This window comes from Anneissia japonica, unplaced genomic scaffold (assembly GCF_011630105.1).
Source record: "Anneissia japonica isolate Jap-2015-1 unplaced genomic scaffold, ASM1163010v1 scaffold93_len1081246_cov171, whole genome shotgun sequence".
Taxonomy (NCBI): domain Eukaryota; kingdom Metazoa; phylum Echinodermata; class Crinoidea; order Comatulida; family Comatulidae; genus Anneissia; species Anneissia japonica.
The window spans coordinates 430,351-448,169 of record NW_022726429.1 but is presented as its reverse complement, the minus strand read 5'-3'; the positions used below and the strand labels follow the sequence as shown (position 1 = coordinate 448,169).

The 17,819-nt window shown below is 32.2% G+C and overlaps 1 protein-coding gene across 1 annotated transcript in view; it reads left to right on the top strand.

Moving 5' to 3' along the window:
* The window catches only part of LOC117113190 (ceramide synthase 1-like), a 49,618-nt gene extending 32,624 nt beyond the window's left edge, over nt 1-16,994 (top strand). Inside the window, exons 6-7 of the mRNA XM_033256478.1 lie at nt 8,796-8,923; nt 10,801-16,994. Coding sequence (XP_033112369.1) covers nt 8,796-8,923; nt 10,801-10,879 — 207 coding nt within the window. The 3' untranslated portion in view covers nt 10,880-16,994. The remainder of the gene's footprint in view (nt 1-8,795; nt 8,924-10,800) is intronic.
* The last annotated feature ends 825 nt before the right edge of the window (nt 16,995-17,819 follow it).

Below are 17,819 nucleotides of genomic sequence, written 5' to 3'. Positions count from 1 at the left end.
CAATATACCAGCTTAATATCATAATACTTTGTTACATTGATTTATAAAGCTGCTGAATATGAACACTATTTATAATCGTATTTAACAATGATGATGATAATATTGAGTGACTGAGTGAATGTCAAAGCACTGCTGAAAATGTCTTGTTGAAATTTATAGCGGTATATAAATCTGTGAAAAATTATATTACCTTTTCGAATTTCTTCAAGGCTATGATTACCATAATAACATAATAACAATAATATTATAATAGTGAATACAGTAACATAATACAAAACAAACAATAGTATGCAATAAAAAAAAACAAAATAACAAAAAAAAAACAAATAAGACTGCCAAGAGATAATGAAACTACTTTCTAATAACAAAACTTAAACTACAGTACACTCACTCCATAGAGTGTGTGTATAGTACCGAATGATAATACATGAAGGCCTTATATGGAAGATTTTTTTTTTTTTTTTCTTCTAGAATCAAGGGGTTAGTTTGAAAAAAAGTTTTTTTTTTACTTTGTTCTTTGACCTTTAACCAGTGAATTTAAATGCCTCTTTATTAGGTCAATATGTACCACTCCACTAAATTTTATGATCGATTCATTAGTTTTTGCATAATTCTGCTAACAAAAACAGTGATGAAGACATGACCTCTTTCTTAGGCGGAGTTAATAATTCAGTGTATACATACGGTATGAATTATGAAACATGTAGGCTGCTGGCACTGATACCTGATGATTAGTGCCTAAAATGTTTACAAAAACATAATGCAATAATAAGAAATTTATTATTATTGTAGATTTTCGGTATGTATTTCAGTCGCTCCTAGTTACTTTCCTATTCTTCCTTCTTCCTGGTCTACAATATTATTTATGCACTTGTCAATTGTATTCCTGCCCCCCCCCCCCGGACCCAGGCCATAGCGGGGCACTGGCCGGGACTGATCCGATGTACACATTCTTTTGTGTCCCCATGGTGCCGGGACATACCTAAAATTTACCCATAGATGTAACAGGCCTCGGGAGGCTGGGAATTTTACACATAGTAGCTGCAGTTTCAGGTGATTATGCCTAGCCTAGTGCTGTCAAACTGGGTGTGATCCTACCTAGTCTACTCTAGGCCTAGGCATTCAGTCAGCAACTATTGTGTTTTGGTAATTAAAAATTCGTCTACCGGTACTTTTGACCTACCATCATGGTTTCATTTTTTATAGATCATGGTTTAAATTACTTAATAAAAATTGAACCCAACCACACAGCACTGAGGTCCGAGGTGGCGGCGCGTGTGAGTGTGTTGCGTGAATATTTGTGAACCATGAATTTGACCTAGTTTTGCGTCAAAAATATGCCAGTACATGAGCCAATTATATTGCATTAATTATTGATAAAAATAATATATTAAAATTAATAAACCTAGGTTAAGACTAGGGCCTAGAACGTAACATAGAATTTTGTTAAAGATCGTGTGAATTGTATACTCTATATTTAACACAATTCAATCTTCCTATATTCAAAGCTGGAGTGCCAATCTAGGCCACTTAATTAGGCTTTCTTCACAAAGGCTTCTATGAGTGAATGGGTTGTTGTGGAGCAGGAAGTCAAGTTGTCCCTCACCACAGTACCGCCTGATTATAAATCGACGGGAAATCAACCAATAGCTACGGTATTATTGAGTGTATACATATTTGCTGCGTTGATTCTTATGAACTGTTTTCAAATTATGTGACAAATATGTGTGATGTGCCCATATAAGGACATGATTATGTCATATTTCACCCAAATGTGGACAGTACCACGTTTATTTGTCAGATGAAATTTGATAGTGTGGACGGAGTGTTGAGTACGAAAAGCATCATGGTATCTCTCCAGTGATTGGTCGGACCATCATCAGGAAGATGGAGGTTGATGTTTCAAAATATGATGGTTGAAACCTATTACACCTATCAATCAAGCAATTTATACAATGCTGAAATTATTTGCAAGCCTCTATGGTTAGTAATGGTCATAGGCTCTTTGACATTGACTTAAATTGACTCATGATCATTTATTACTATTACAATAACCTGATGCTGGTCCGAGTAATCAATCAATCAATCCATCAACATTTTTTTTTTCTAATAAAGTCAGATAATAAAATGTATTGTACATTGAAAGGCCAATTTTGAAAACAAGTTAAACTAAAAAGAAACATCAAAGAATATTAGGAATTTTCTGAAAGGCTTTTTAAATGTAGTCATTGTAAAAATATTGGTTGTCCAGTAGTCAGTTGGAGGACTAAATAATGACACAGATTAATACTTAAAAATGAGTGGAAAATTAACTTTAAAAAGCATGTAATTTACTCAGTTTTAAACACAAAAAAATATTTCAAACAATGGTTTATTGAAAATAATAACTAAATGATTAAATTATTTTTAAATTATTACGTTTTATAATTTTTGTAGTATAATTTTGTAATTATACATTTCAAATGTGATACAGTATGATTTACAAGAAAGTTAATCGACATGAATCTAGATGCGCAAATATTTTATAATCAAAGCAAAATAAAACATCTACCTGCTCTGTAATAAACTTAAGGATTAATTGAAAATAATATAAATTGAATTAATTATTCTATTATTAATGACATTTTGTTTTTTTAGGTAATAAATATTATAATCATTCATTTTAAACTGTTAAAATTCATAAGTATGGTGGTGTATGATTATCAGATATATTCTAGATGCCTAAATATTTTATCTGTATTTTTGCCACTGTATTTTTGCTGTAGCAAAAGCACCATTTATGAATGTTTCCAATGATTAATAATATTGTCTTTTAAATCATTTTTAACCTTGATTTAATTTTCAATTGATTTTCACTGCATGTTTACTTTCCTAGGATTAGCTTGTCATTGAAAATGCAGAAATAGTAATTTACATTCATAGCAATGCTCTGCAATAATACAAGAAATGGATTTGAATTTAATTGAATAATAATATTCCAATTTTTACAATACTCTATAAAAGCAGATAATGTATTGCTATATAACCAACCATATTATGAATAATGACCTTAAGTATGTTATATAATTTGAAATGATTTTAACCTTTGAACTATATGTATAAATAGTTGAATTATTGTCTATTATCGTTAATAAGTGCCAACGTCCTTAATTGATCATTATGATAGTTGATAATCAAGAAATATCCAACAACTAATTTGAGACCTTTATTGTCCTGTGACAGATATGCGTTGGCTTGGCGTTGGCCTTTATTGTCCAGCAGTATAATCAACCATATTATGAATAATGACCTTAAATACCTTATATAATTTGAAAGGATTTTAACCTGTGAACATATGTATAAATTGTGTATATATCAAGTTCCAACATCCTTAATTGATCATTACGGTAGTTGACAATCAAGAAATATATTTCAACATCTACTACTGTATATTTAACAAACAAAAAAGCTTTATTTTCACCTTTTAATTGTTCAGAAACAGCTTTCTGTTAAGTGAGTACTGAAATAAATAATAAAATACTTATCCGCGCTATTAACCCATCAGCTTGTGACAAAGCCATTACAGGAGAAATATGAGTGTCCATTATTATGATAATTATATAAAAAAAAAAAAAATCTAGGGCTTCTTGCTAACTGTTACGACACCATCTGTACTAATAGTCTACATATTCCCACACCTTTTTGTCTTGCTACCTTGCAACTGTATGATCTCACCACAACATTTCATTATCATCTGTTTGATTGTGCCATATGTTCCCTCTGGGATTATATTTGCAACCCTGCATTCGTTTTCATCTTGCCCCCACCTTGCCCTCACCATCTTGGATATTTCAACATTATCTGTTCTATATTAATCTTATTTATCTTTATGGCATATGGCACAGTTTGTAAGGCTTTCAATCGAAAGGTTGTGGGTTCGAGACCGGTGCTCACCACACTGCTTGTGCAACACACATATACCTCATCACTTGGGAGTATAAATGGGTATGGGTAGGAGATGAATGATTCAGCATGATATTACTACTGCTGAACTACAAACATGCACATACACAACTAGGAATATTTTACTTCTCATGGAGTGGAGGGTTTGCACACTATAAGATTGATTCTGTAAAAAAAAAAACATACGGCAAAAGAACATTCGCCTATGCTGTTTCATCGCTGTGGTAACGAATTGCCACTCTCTATCAAACTGTCTCCCTTTATTGATGTATTTAAGTTAAAACTGAAATCCCATCTCTTTAACTCTTTTTAGACCATCCCCACTTCGCATTTTCAATTTTTAAATCTTTCTCTAGTTGTACTCTGCGCTTTGATAATTTATTTGAAATTAGCACATTATAAATAGTTTATTATTATTATTATTATAGGATGGATTCTGTATCCAGTGGCCAGGGAAAAAAAGCACCTTAAGTTGTTCTTCAAAAATGGGTGTGCTATATAATATAAATCTTATAAAAGTAACACCAAATTCTGTCATACATATGTGATGGTACTTGAAATGTATTTATTATCATCTTGTTGCCCCACCTTTGATACTTCAACATTAGCTTAATTTGATACATTTCAACATCGTATTTGTCTGCCATACCCTCTGTTTCTGTCTAAACTTGCCCCATTCCACCCTTGTTGAACTTTCAACTTCATATCTCTTTGATCTACCAAACCTACTATTTTTTATATTTCATCATAGGAACCTGTTGACCCTACCATATTGTACTTATTCTTTCAATATTATATACTCCTTTGTAAGAAACGGTAACTTTCGCAACATTTGTTCAGTAGGGTGGATAAGGTAACTGTGTAATATGTCATACCGTCTGGGAATATAATGTCTACAAATATAATGTTATCATGGAATGATTTTCTAGTTAACATGCTAAGTGTAATACAGTATACTGTTACATACATGATGAAGGATAATTACAATATGTATACATTAATGATACAATCAATTATGTGTTCTGGAGACTTGGTAAGAAACGGTGGCTTTCACAATGTTTGTTCAGTAGGGCGGTTAATATAACAGTGTAAATGTGTCACGTTGTCTGAGAACATAATTTCTACAATATAAAGTTATCATGGATTTACTGGTTAACATGCCAAGTGTAATATACTGTTACCTACATGAAAGATATTACATTATATATACAATATTAATGATACAATCAATTATGTGTTCTGGAGACTTGCGTTTCTCTTTGATATTGAAGAAATTCTTGAAAACTGGTTTTTTAGTCATCAAACAACCAGCATGTATCTATATCATTTACAAATATGTTTATTTGTGGCTGGTACTTAAACTGATATTAAATATGATTATATTTACATAAAGCAGGTATCTCAGGGACTTCAACATAAAAACTTAGGGATTGTAAAAGTTACAGTTCATGGTATTCCTGCATTTTCAGATCACACCATTGAATCATAACCAATCAGTAATCAAGAATTCAGGTTGAGACCAAATAATAGAAAAAAAATTATTTCCTATCCAGATTTTCTATGAATATTCAACTAAATGCTGTAAAATTTCTACTTCCTAAGATTTAGTATGAGCAGGGAGCTCAGTTTGATCAATAGTTGTCAGTGTCTTAAAGGTGTCTTAGTGTTTTATTCTTTCACTTAAACACAGAATTGACATTTTATCCATGACATGACAGGAAGTGATTTCTTCAGTATAGACCTACTCAAAAAAACAATCTTTTTAATATCTGAATAGTGCAGTAACTTAGTGTAATTTTGTGCTCAGAGCCATTGTGCAATCGACAGGGGGGACTTGAGCTTGTAGGTCCGAGACTGGGGAAATGGTTTGAGAGGGTGTTCCCCTCTCAACTGTGTTCCCCTCTCAACTGAAATTTTTTCAAGAATAGGAGCCTCTGGATGGCCAGAAATGACACTCTCAGACTGTGACAGATATGCGTTGGCTTGGCGTTGGCCTATTTTTATATTTAAGCTCTGTCCGAAAGGCGGTTTGACCCGTCCGATGGGGGGGGGGATTGGTCAGTTAAATCAAGGAGCGTTCCCGATTGCGTCGGGAAAGCTACGCAGTGCAAGGATGAAGTGAAAACGCTGTAGCGCCTGTGTAGCGATTCTATGGAAACCATGCTTATCCTGCAAATTGAAGTTCACCAATCAGTCTAATAGTGGCCATGTATTTCTAATTATTCCTTTTGTGGAAATTTGTGGAAAAATTTTAATCCAAAAATAAATCAGTTGTAAATTACTTGATTACCTGTGACTAGTGGTTTAATGTACTCTAATTTCTCAGTACTCCCTGAACCATGTATACTGAGATTTATTGCTTTATTGTATGCAAAAAAAGTCGGCCATTATCGGCTGATGAAATCAACCCATTAGCCGTCTAGGCAAATTAAGGTTATTGTGGAAGGTTGAGTGGCTAGCTTCTTGTAGAAATCGTTTAATGTATTTTGTGTGTGTTTTCAACAGCACTAGTGCTTCTGCTTTTTGTCTACATATTTGCTGATAATATTAAGCCAATTAGCTGTTGGTATGGTTCTTGGTATTTAAAGGAACAATTAGAGCTTAGTAAAGAAAAAGATTTTAATGGGATTTGCCGAGGTGCAGTTGTTAGTTATGGTTTGTTCTTTTATGATCGCTGTCCAATAATTATGTCAGTGATTTGAGCAATCTTGATGATAGACAGCATTATTAGAAAACTATTAAGACCTGTTTATTCAATTATTATTCTGCATCTCATCGCTATAAAAATTCACGGTAGTAGAAGTAAATGACGTTGCGAATATGCTAAGGTTAGTGGAAAGCTTTCGTCTTGGTGTTAAAGCCAGGCTCCAGAGAAAAAAAAAACTTATTTTTCTAAGACACAAAACATTTTTGATAAAAAACTGGCAAACGGTTAATGAGATTCAGATTTTTTTTATATTTAAAAAAGGGGGAGGGGGAAGATGGAAGAATGGATGGTTACGCCCCTTTTTTCCTCAGTTTTTAAATATTCAAAAATCTGTATCTCATTAAATGTTCTTGAGTTTTTCGTCAAATATGCTTTTTGTGTCTTCGGACAACATATCAAAAAAGTTTTTCCCTCCAGAGCCTGGTATTAAAGAGGACTAGAGGGTGTGTTGACAAGAGAGAAGTGCGAAAATGAGCAGCTTGTCTTCCAATCTCAAGGTCCTGGGTTCAATTCCTGTGATGTAAACAGGGTTTTCTCATGCCACCAAAAGCAAAACCACTCCTTTAAGCCTTATAGGAGACATCCTGTGTGTGTGTTTGTCTGTGAAGGAATATGATATAAATGAAAAAAATATATACTTGTTTGTACAATGTGAGATTGCATGCAAGAGGCTTATTGTGTATGGATAGAGGCTTATGTATATTGTGATTGGATGGATGACTGTACATTAGCTCTTGAGCACCATTGGAGAATATGAGCCTTATATGTGTGTACAGAAGGCACAATGAATAAATAAAAATAACCAGAAACATAGAGGTAAATCAATTAATTCATAAATAAGCAATCTCATTTCACATCATTTTAGCTCAAGAAATACATAATATTTGCAATGCTACTATACACCTCCCACCACTTATTGCATTTTCCCCTCAGTTATAATCAATTTTTGGTAATAATAGATGTCAGACATTAATAGGTGTCATCATTTTTATGCCTGTGTAAAGGACCATTTACTGTGTTTTTGATTTGCCATAAAACCGTTATGATACAGTACTACTATAGACAGTAAATAAATGATGGATTTCGTGAAGCACATCATGGAAACCCACAAAGGTGTGAACTCTTATTCCCAGTGGTGTCCGTCCGGTGGTAAATTTCCCAGGCCTACAGCTACAACTAGTTTTTCTGAAGAGTACTGTGTTCTCTTTAATATGCAAATGGGCCATATAGCCATGGTTCTGAGGGTACACTGTTTTTGAGCCCTTAAGTTGACACATTTAAGTACACACTAGGCTTCAGAAATTTGCCGACAGGCGGATCAACCAAGGGGCAGACAAGGGCCTCGGTCCGGGTCTTGGAATAAAAATTCGTTGTAGGGTTCATGAGGAGAGTTTTTATCACAATAATGTGGCATTTAGACCACAATATTAGTGAATGGCAATCAAAATAACGTTATTTTGATAGGCAAATTATTTTTTTGGTCCTAAAACCTACAGTGTGATGGGGTCCAGGTCTGTCCGACAAGGGAGAAATGCCCTTCCTGACCCCTCCCCTCGGTGCCACCACTACATTCAAAGAGAGCAATGGTAAGGTTGAACCAGGGACCACTTTTGTGTGAGGATCTCAGTTCAGCACACACACACACAGACTACCACTAAGTTAGCTGACAAATCTAGCGCTGCTCTTAATTATTCAAATGTTTTCATTATTCTTAATGCATTGTTCAGTTTTTAAATAACTTTTCCCATAAAAGTCAAATATTATTATATGTTCTCATATTAATTTCATATTATACTGTACTATGTTATCGATCATTATTTGTTGGCTGCAACAATAAATTCATATAGATAGGTATCAATTTTTCACTAAAGTATATACAGTAGTTTGTAGATAATATGCAATTTTTAGGAGCAATCCGTACAATATATGTAATTAAAGTTAAACTAAATTATGATGTAAATCATCTTGATAAATACATAAAAACAAACATGAATGAATGAAATGGATTAAATGAAGCCATAATTGTAGTATCTAGTTAGTGATGTAATGGTGTGGCAAGATAGATCATGTTATTGTTGGATGAGGATGAAGTTTATATTGAATTGCATTGTAACATGAAGTTGTACTTTTCTGGGTTTTCTTCCAGTTTATTTGCATCCTATTGATCAAGATACTCACAGGAAATATGAAGGAGATGGAAGACATTAGAGAAGATAATGACGGAGCTTTTGCTGTTGAAAAACTTGAGACGAATGGCAAGAGCAATGGCAATGGGTATAATATTTATTCTTTTCTGTATTTTACTGTATTTCTTGATTACTACTTATGAATATTTTTATCTTGATCAAATCATCCTGGTTGTCTTGATCACGATTATCCTGATCATTTTGACCAAGGTTATTCTGATCATCTTGATCAGGATATGATCATCTTGTTCAAGGTCATCCTGATCCTCATGATCAAGATCATCCGAATTATCTTGATCAAGATCATCTTGAACAAGATCATCCTGATCGTCTTAAAGATCATCCTGATCAACTTAGATCATCCAACTCATCTTGGCGAGATTATCCAACTCATCTTGATTAAGATTATACTAATCATGAGCAAGATCATCTTATTCATCTTCATCAAGATCATGTTAATTATTTTAATCAAGATTGTTTTAATGTCTGTGATCATCATAATTATCTTGGTCCATTATCATCATCATTGTAATCATTTTGTCCTAATATCGATCATCATTGTGACTATCCTAATAATCATTATTTTCATCAGCTTTGTTTATATCATCTTTCTTATCAACATTGACAACATCATCACCACCATCTTGGACATCATTATTATTCATTGTTGTCTTCATCTTCATCATTACCATCCTAATAACCATCAAAACAATTAACAATTATCACCATTAACATCTTCATCTTCATCATGCTCGTCGCTTTGCCAACATCCTTGGCATCATTACAATTATCACCATCTTAGTTTTATGATAACCATCAGTATTATCATCATCATCTTTATCTTATCTTCTTCATCATCATCATTTTCATCTTCTTCATATTATTCAGCACTAACCTACTAACACATAATAATAATAATATATTTATTTATTTATTTATTTATTCAGCTTTAGGCACTAGGGCCAAGCATATGCCAAACAGTGAACTAAATCACTCTTCAAAGTGGCCATCCCATCACAAGACAACAGGGGCTGTATGGACCAGTACACCGGGGTAACCCCCTACTCATCTCAAATGATGTACTGGGTTCTTTATAGTGCAAATGAGCCAATTGTGTACACTGGGCCTACTTATTATAGTCCTTATCTGAGAAGACTTGTTCCCCTCCAGAACCATTGGAGAGCGGGCCATTCGAACCAGCACCGATATTATGCCTTTGAGTCGCCCCTCCCTTAACCGCTTGGCCATTCAATAATAATAATATAATAATAATAATAATAATAATAATAATAATAATAATAATAATAATAACTTGCAATAATAACTTATAATAAAAAATTATAATAATTCAATTCAATTCAACTTTTATTGTCAAACACAGTGAGGACATGGTTTGAAATTCTTCTTGTTTGTTCACAGTTAAAATGTAAGTTAAAACAAGACACAAAAGATAAAATCACAGAGGAAACAGCAAAAATTTAAAAAACCTACTAACACATAATAATAATAATATATTTATTTATTTATTTATTTATTCAGCTTTAGGCACTAGGGCCAAGCATATGCCAAACAGTGAACTAAATCACTCTTCAAAGTGGCCATCCCATCACAAGACAACAGGGGCTGTATGGACCAGTACACCGGGGTAACCCCCTACTCATCTCAAATGATGTACTGGGTTCTTTATAGTGCAAATGAGCCAATTGTGTACACTGGGCCTACTTATTATAGTCCTTATCTGAGAAGACTTGTTCCCCTCCAGAACCATTGGAGAGCGGGCCATTCGAACCAGCACCGATATTATGCGTTTGAGTCACCCCTGCCTTAACCACTCGGCCATTCAATAATAATAATAATATAATAATAATAATAACTTATAATAAAAAATTATAATAATAACTTATAATAAAAACTTATAATAACTTATAATAAAACTAAATGATTTTTTTTTTTTTTTATATTTAGAATTGCAAATGGAAACGGCTTGAAGAAGCGCCATGTTGGTGGCAACGGCACCACACATTCAAATCATGCAACTAGTTAAATGATAAGTAAATTTTCATTGGTGGAGAGAAAAACGTATCATGTAACATGTAATGCAAGTCTTCTATTAAGGAGGTTAACTGTTATTGTAAAGTCAAATTCAGTGATTATTTAATCAGTTGATTGATTAATTTTGTTGATTAATTAATCCATTGATTACAAAATCCTGCATGGCTCCTCCACACTAACTCCCGGTTTTGGCACCGTTTTTTAAAAAGAGCCATTGTCACTTATCGTCGGCTGCGATGCATCCAGATACAAGGTCATCCGCTTGTTTGAACTCTCCTGGTTCGTGGAAAACTTAAGTTTTGTGTAATATACGATTCAATTTTCTATACTCGGTTTAAGTACATATTTTCAAATAGTAATTGTATATTTCTCTGAACTTTCATCATCACCATTGTAAAGACAAGGTATTCAATCCCAGCCACTTAAAATCTTACAGTAGTAAAATCAATCTGAGCAATTACTAACACATTTGTATTTAACTAAAGCTGAGATACGACTGTCACTATTAAGGGTATTTCTATACTGCAAGTGTTACTCCCTTTAGAAGCATAGAACTTACTATGTTATTGGCGATGCTCTACTAGTGTGAGCGGCACTTCTTGATGTATTAAAAAAAAGTAGAAAGTACTTCAACATGATTAGCACAAGGTTTCCTATAAAAAGTATTCCCAAAAGTAATGTTAAGTTATGCTAACTTCCTAAAATTTGAGTAATACTTACTATACATGATAAGCACATGCTTTTTGGTGAGTGTCCCTCAAGCCTAGATGATACTTAGTATTACATGAAAATCACACATGAATTAGTATTCATAAAATTGGAGTGGTACTCCACTTACGGTACTAAATGAAAAATCACATGCATTATAGTGAGTACCCTCAAATTGGAGTTATACTTCTTGTGCCTCCGATGAGCGCATGCCTTATGATGAGTATTTCTCAAGTTGAGTATCCCTCATATTTTTGGAGTACATTCCTTATGAAGAGTATCATTGAAATTGTGTGGTACTTGTACATGTGAATAATAAGCACATGCTATGAAAAACACATGAGTTTTATCCAGTTAACTTGATAATTATCCATAACAGTGCTAGATCACCTTTCATGAAACATGTTTATGATTTAAGTTTTACTTATTTGTATATATGATAAAGTTTAACAATGGGAGAAAATTTATGTCTACGAAGGCAAACCAAAGTGAGTGTGTAACTTATTATATTTAGCAATCGTGCTATCCATGTGAGTTGAATGAGTAATTTGCTTTACATTTTGTGACAACTCTTTTAAACATGGTGACGTTTACTTACGCCAATATGTGATAACGTCGAGCGATGGCGTGCTTTTTAAAATTACATTGCCGGTAATACGCAGTCACTATATTACCACTTCTAATGTTGGCACATGGTATCAATGGCATGGTCAGTTTAATGAAGATGAGATCATTCTTTAAGCATTGGCACATATTCTTTTTAAGAATCAAAAGGTAGTATCAGGAATGATCTTAATATTAAATGATTGATATTATTACAGGCACAGCATGCCTATGTATTATTTATAATGTCTTGATTACACTGGATTTATACAAAAACATATATATGCACATGCACTTAGCAGCCATCGGATAGAAACCAACAGCCAATCATTGCAAGAGATTTTTAAAATTCCAAATCTAAAAAAAAACCTCTTATAGAAATGTTACCGTTATAGGAGCATTTGTTGGCATTCAAAAGGCAGAACTATTAGATCTCCTACTTAGATTTTCTCTGATATAGCTTCATTATATAATACATGTATATAAATAATTTTTATGCTAGAATGATAGGAACAAACTGGATTATATTTTAGTTTGACAATCGATCAATGGGGAACAGATGTCAATTTGGGTTTTGTTTTACATGGTGCTAGAATTTCCAGATTTTTAAAAGGTAAAAGTCATTTGTACAATCTCAAAATTTACTCCAATTTAAATACTATAATTATGACGGTATCATGGTTATTGGTACATAGCCATTGGTTTTATCATTGTGATTGTAACCGTAGTAACAAACTTGTATATTTACCAATACTTTATTTGCAAGACTGCCAGTTACACTATGGGTATTGTGGGATACAAGGAGTAAAAAAAAAAAAAAAAGAAAGACGTGAAAATTTGCTCAATACTTGTTAAACATATTTCTAAAACAATAGTTCATACAAGATGAAAAAGCCAAATTCAAAAATTTAAGTTTCACCTTTGACCTCCCAAAATGACTGTTCCAAATGCGCAATTATTGAGCTTTTTTAACAATACAAAAACACAAATTTGAATGTCTGAATCTTGAAATGCAAACTTTTGGAGGCAAAGAAATTTGATGTTTCATTTTGAAACAAAGTGCACGATTTCAAATGCACACAAATATTCTTTAAAAATATTTAAAAATTATACAGTTTTGTAAAGATAATAATAGATAACCATGTATTTATATGCAAAATATCTTCCAAGATTATATACAAAACTGTTCTTTTTTTCTGACTTCTCTTGTAAAATAAAACTTGGTTTATTATTTACTGTTGTTAGGAGGTACTGTATATTTATTTAATATCGTGACTACTTTTAATCTTAATTCATTGATATAATTTTTTTTTTGTTTTTTGTTTGATTGAGTTGTATATAAGTTAAATCTCAATTAAAATTGAATGAAATATTTTTTGTTAACATATTTACTAATTAGGAAAATGATTTGGGAATAGGTGAATGGTTTTCTTGAATATTAATGGGTAAAGTGTGAGAAATTTTTATGTGTAAAAATGTTAAATCCTTGATTTATATATACCTACGTGAGGAATGAACCTGACGTTAGCTAACTATTAGCTGGTAAAAAATTTCAGCAGGAAGGTCCCTACTAGTTGAGGGCCTAAATGTCAGCTTAAGTGTTCTGAGCACCAACAAGCAGTTGCCTAGGCATTTACAGAGAATGCCTGAGCACCAGTAAGGTCTGCATAAGCACTTCCAACTGAGGGGTGTCACTGTGTTTGAGCACCTCAGTACCATTTATACCACTGAAACTTGTAGGCCTAGGGGTTTGTTTTTTTTTTTTAAGTCTTTTCTTAAGTTTATGTTCATGACAAGGCAATTGTTGATGTTCTCTTATGGTTATGACACAATTGGCACTGTCTAATAACTCTAACAAAAACTGCATACAATTGATTAATTCAGTAATTTTCAAAATACTAATTTTTTGTGGTTATGATGTATACTATTGGTCTTACTGATATTATCAAGGAAAATGAAAAAATAATTATCAATAAACTGTAAAAGGTGGTGAAATAATTGAAAGCAAATTTTAAAGGTTTAATTGTAAAACTAAATATTTAAAATTTATATTATGTGATTATGTTATTGCATTCATTTAGTATATTTATGAATAGTATCCCAAAAAATCAATATAATTATTTTTATGGTGTGAACTAATTATATTCACAGTCTGTTTAAAAAGAAATTTGAATTAATTTACAATTCCATCTCAGTGTACTGATAAAAATCTCTCCATCATCAAAAATATTTCAACAAATCAAGTATCGACATGATCTTCCACCCACCCCCATTTAATTATTGTTGCCATCTATTGTCCAAATTCCTCATATCAAATGACTTGCAACATAAATGGGTATCTATAATGAACACTTCCTGGTTCATTGATTTTACTACCATTTTTTATTTGATATGTTAATCTGGGAAGGGGGGGAAGGTGGTTTCTCATAATAATTGTAAATTAATTCATATTTTTATAAAATGTGATCGCAGATATATGTTGTCAGGTTTTCTGATAATTTTTATTGAAATTCTGTGATTATGATTCTCACATTTTAAGCACCATATGCACTAAAAGTCAAATGTATTGTGTTAATATTTTATTTTATATTATTATTGTTGTTATTATTTTTATTATTTTCAATGTTACTGTTATCAATTGTTATTTTTATTACCTGTCATTAATAATTGTTACCAACATTACTATGTGACAATTTATATTACCAAATAGCTTGCACTGACGTATCGTGTATATACAGCCTATGTTGTGCGCATTTCTGTTCATAACAATTTTTTTATGGAATAAGTTGCTACAATGTTACAGATTGTTCTTCCTATTGGTAATTAATAATAAATTTTTGGATTCAAAATAGTAAAATTTAATTATTGAAGTGTAATAGAGATGCTGATCTAAAAAAAAAACAAAGATAAACCATCTGTGCTAATCTAATAAACTTTATTAAAATTGCTTAGTTTGTATACGTAATAGCTTATTAAGAACATTTTTAATTTTCAATTTAAATAAAACTGCATTGATAATAATTCCTCACAAAAGCATAGTTAAAGCTGTTTTTTATATTATTTTCAAATTTGCTGGTAATCAAGTTTAGGGGTTTTCTTAGTAATACCTTAATAAATTGTAATACCCTAATACCTTAAATTTGGGAAAGATATCAAAATAAATAAACAGAATAAAATAAATCATCAAAAAATGAAATTATTTGAATCATTTGAAGTTTGTGACATTTAAATGTGAAATTCAATGTTGTAATTATTGTCTTTACCCCACAGTAAGTTAAATTTTATTCTAGCATAAAAAAAATGAAAATGAATGAATATGTTGAATAGCTCACTTAAAGAATAAAATTAATTATTATCTTCCAAAGAAACACACGTCAAACCAAATACATTTTCAGGAATCTACAGTATAAATGATTTTACTACAAAAATCCTTAAATTGACTACCAGCTTATTTAAAGGTTTATATGGAACAGTGTTATTAAGTAATGTATGTTTATTGAAAAGGAATATATGTTCTAATTTAAATTGAAAGTTATTAATTTAGCCTACTTAACCAAATAAAGCAAATTAAATTTTTTTTTGCATGTCATTCACAGACAATATATTGTTAAATCAACAGTTTTTATAAGTTTTGTAAAGATTGACTCATTACCATGGTGATTAAATTTGATTATTTTTGTTCTAATGGTTGTACAGAGGTGATTGATCAACAGAATTATGTTTAATCATCAAACTATAGTAGATTATAGAAATGATATTATCTATAATTTTTTTAAGTTTGGTAAAAGATTATCACAATTATTTGTGATATATCTTGTCACAGAGTGAATAAATGTTCTAAACTGTTTAAACATAGAAATAAAAATATATACCATGATGCACTCGCTGTTTCTTACTACATTATTGTTTTTGTAAAAATGTTATATTCAACAGAGCAGTATGCATTTCTGTTTTGTTATGAATATTCATTTATGAATGGAAAAATGTTGATTTTTAACACGATTTCTATGTGTGACTTTGTTTAAAGGTACACAATTAAACACTATTATAATTGTAGTCTACACATAATTGATTATAACTTGGATTGTACCTCAAGATGTGAACTAATGTTAAGGAAAGAACCCTTCAAAACTAAAACTAATAAAATTTTAACATATTTAGACTATATGACCTTGATTGGGAGTTGCATTTGAAGGTCATATCATAGTTGTGTATTCCGTTGGCGGTGTAGATATCACGATTTTTAAGCCTGCTGCATAACAGTTCATTCAGCTCAGCTACCAACATTTGATGCACTCCTAGATACCAAACAATTACTAGTATGTATTCATTGGCCAATGCCTCATCATACATTTGTTCTCAAGTATGTTGCTCATTTATTTTTTGACCAACAGCTTCTAATGAAAACTTCTTTCAGCTGAGTTTGGCTCTCGAGATAAAACAGAAAAGTGATATTTTTCCCGCATTACGAATTACCTTGCAATACAATAAAAGTTAAAATGGCTATTTCACTCAATCTGTCTTGTGAGGCAAGATTTTCTTTTAGAATTACATGCATATGTCCCTATCTTTTAAGCTGCCTCCGTTTGTATGCGAGGCTGGAAGCTGAGCTTGCGCGCAGCAGGCTTAAATATGGAACGCATAAAACTTGTATGTTGAAGATGTATTTAATGGTATTCAAATCTTGTTCCTGTCTCTGATGTACATGAATTGTGTCCAAGTGGTGATTTAATGTCAATTTAACTTTTGTATTAGAATTACATTTTTTGGGTCCAATAAATGCTGTTAATTGTGAATAGTTTGTATTTTGCGTTGTTTGATTTGCTGACCTATTGACCAATGGTATACATTGATAATACAGTCGAATGGCTGATCATTTTAATGCAGGGCCACCGCAACATACAGCCTTATCGGTGCTGGTTTGAATGTCACACTAGTCTATGGTTCTGGTGGTGGAACAAGTCTTCTTGAACATGGAATATAAACTGTAGCCCCGGCGTACACAATTGGCTCATGTGCACTTTGAAGAATTCAGTATATCCTATCGAGTAATGGGGTTACTCCTGTATACTAGTCTATATAGCCCTTGATGTGACATAAGAGTAACTGGTACTGGTTTACCAGGTAGACGAGACACAAAGTCACCCTTAGGGGAGAAGAAGTTAATCTACGTGCTGGTCCATTACTGGTATAAAGTGCTATATAAATCCACCTACACATCACATAATGGTGAGATTAGTATGGCACTAAAAGTGTGTGACAGAGCAAAAGCACTTATATGTAATTACATTGAGCGAGTTAGTGGCATGCAGTGGAGGATCCAAGAGTTGGTAAGAGGGGCCCAGGGAGGAACTTTTACAGGTGGAGGGTTTAGACCCACCCATAGTGAAGCTGAGGTACGAAAATTGATTATGATATCGCACCTCTAGATGGTTGGAAATGGCACTCTCAGACTTAAATATAATTTACTTTTTTCCTTTTTTTTTTTTTTTTATTCATTTAGAAAAAATTTAGTCGGGCCAGGGTCCCTTGAATCCGCCACTTAATTGAAAAGCACATTATCAATAATTACTCCTTTAAAAATCTAATTATTATTGAGGGCCTGCTGGTCTGTTTTTTTC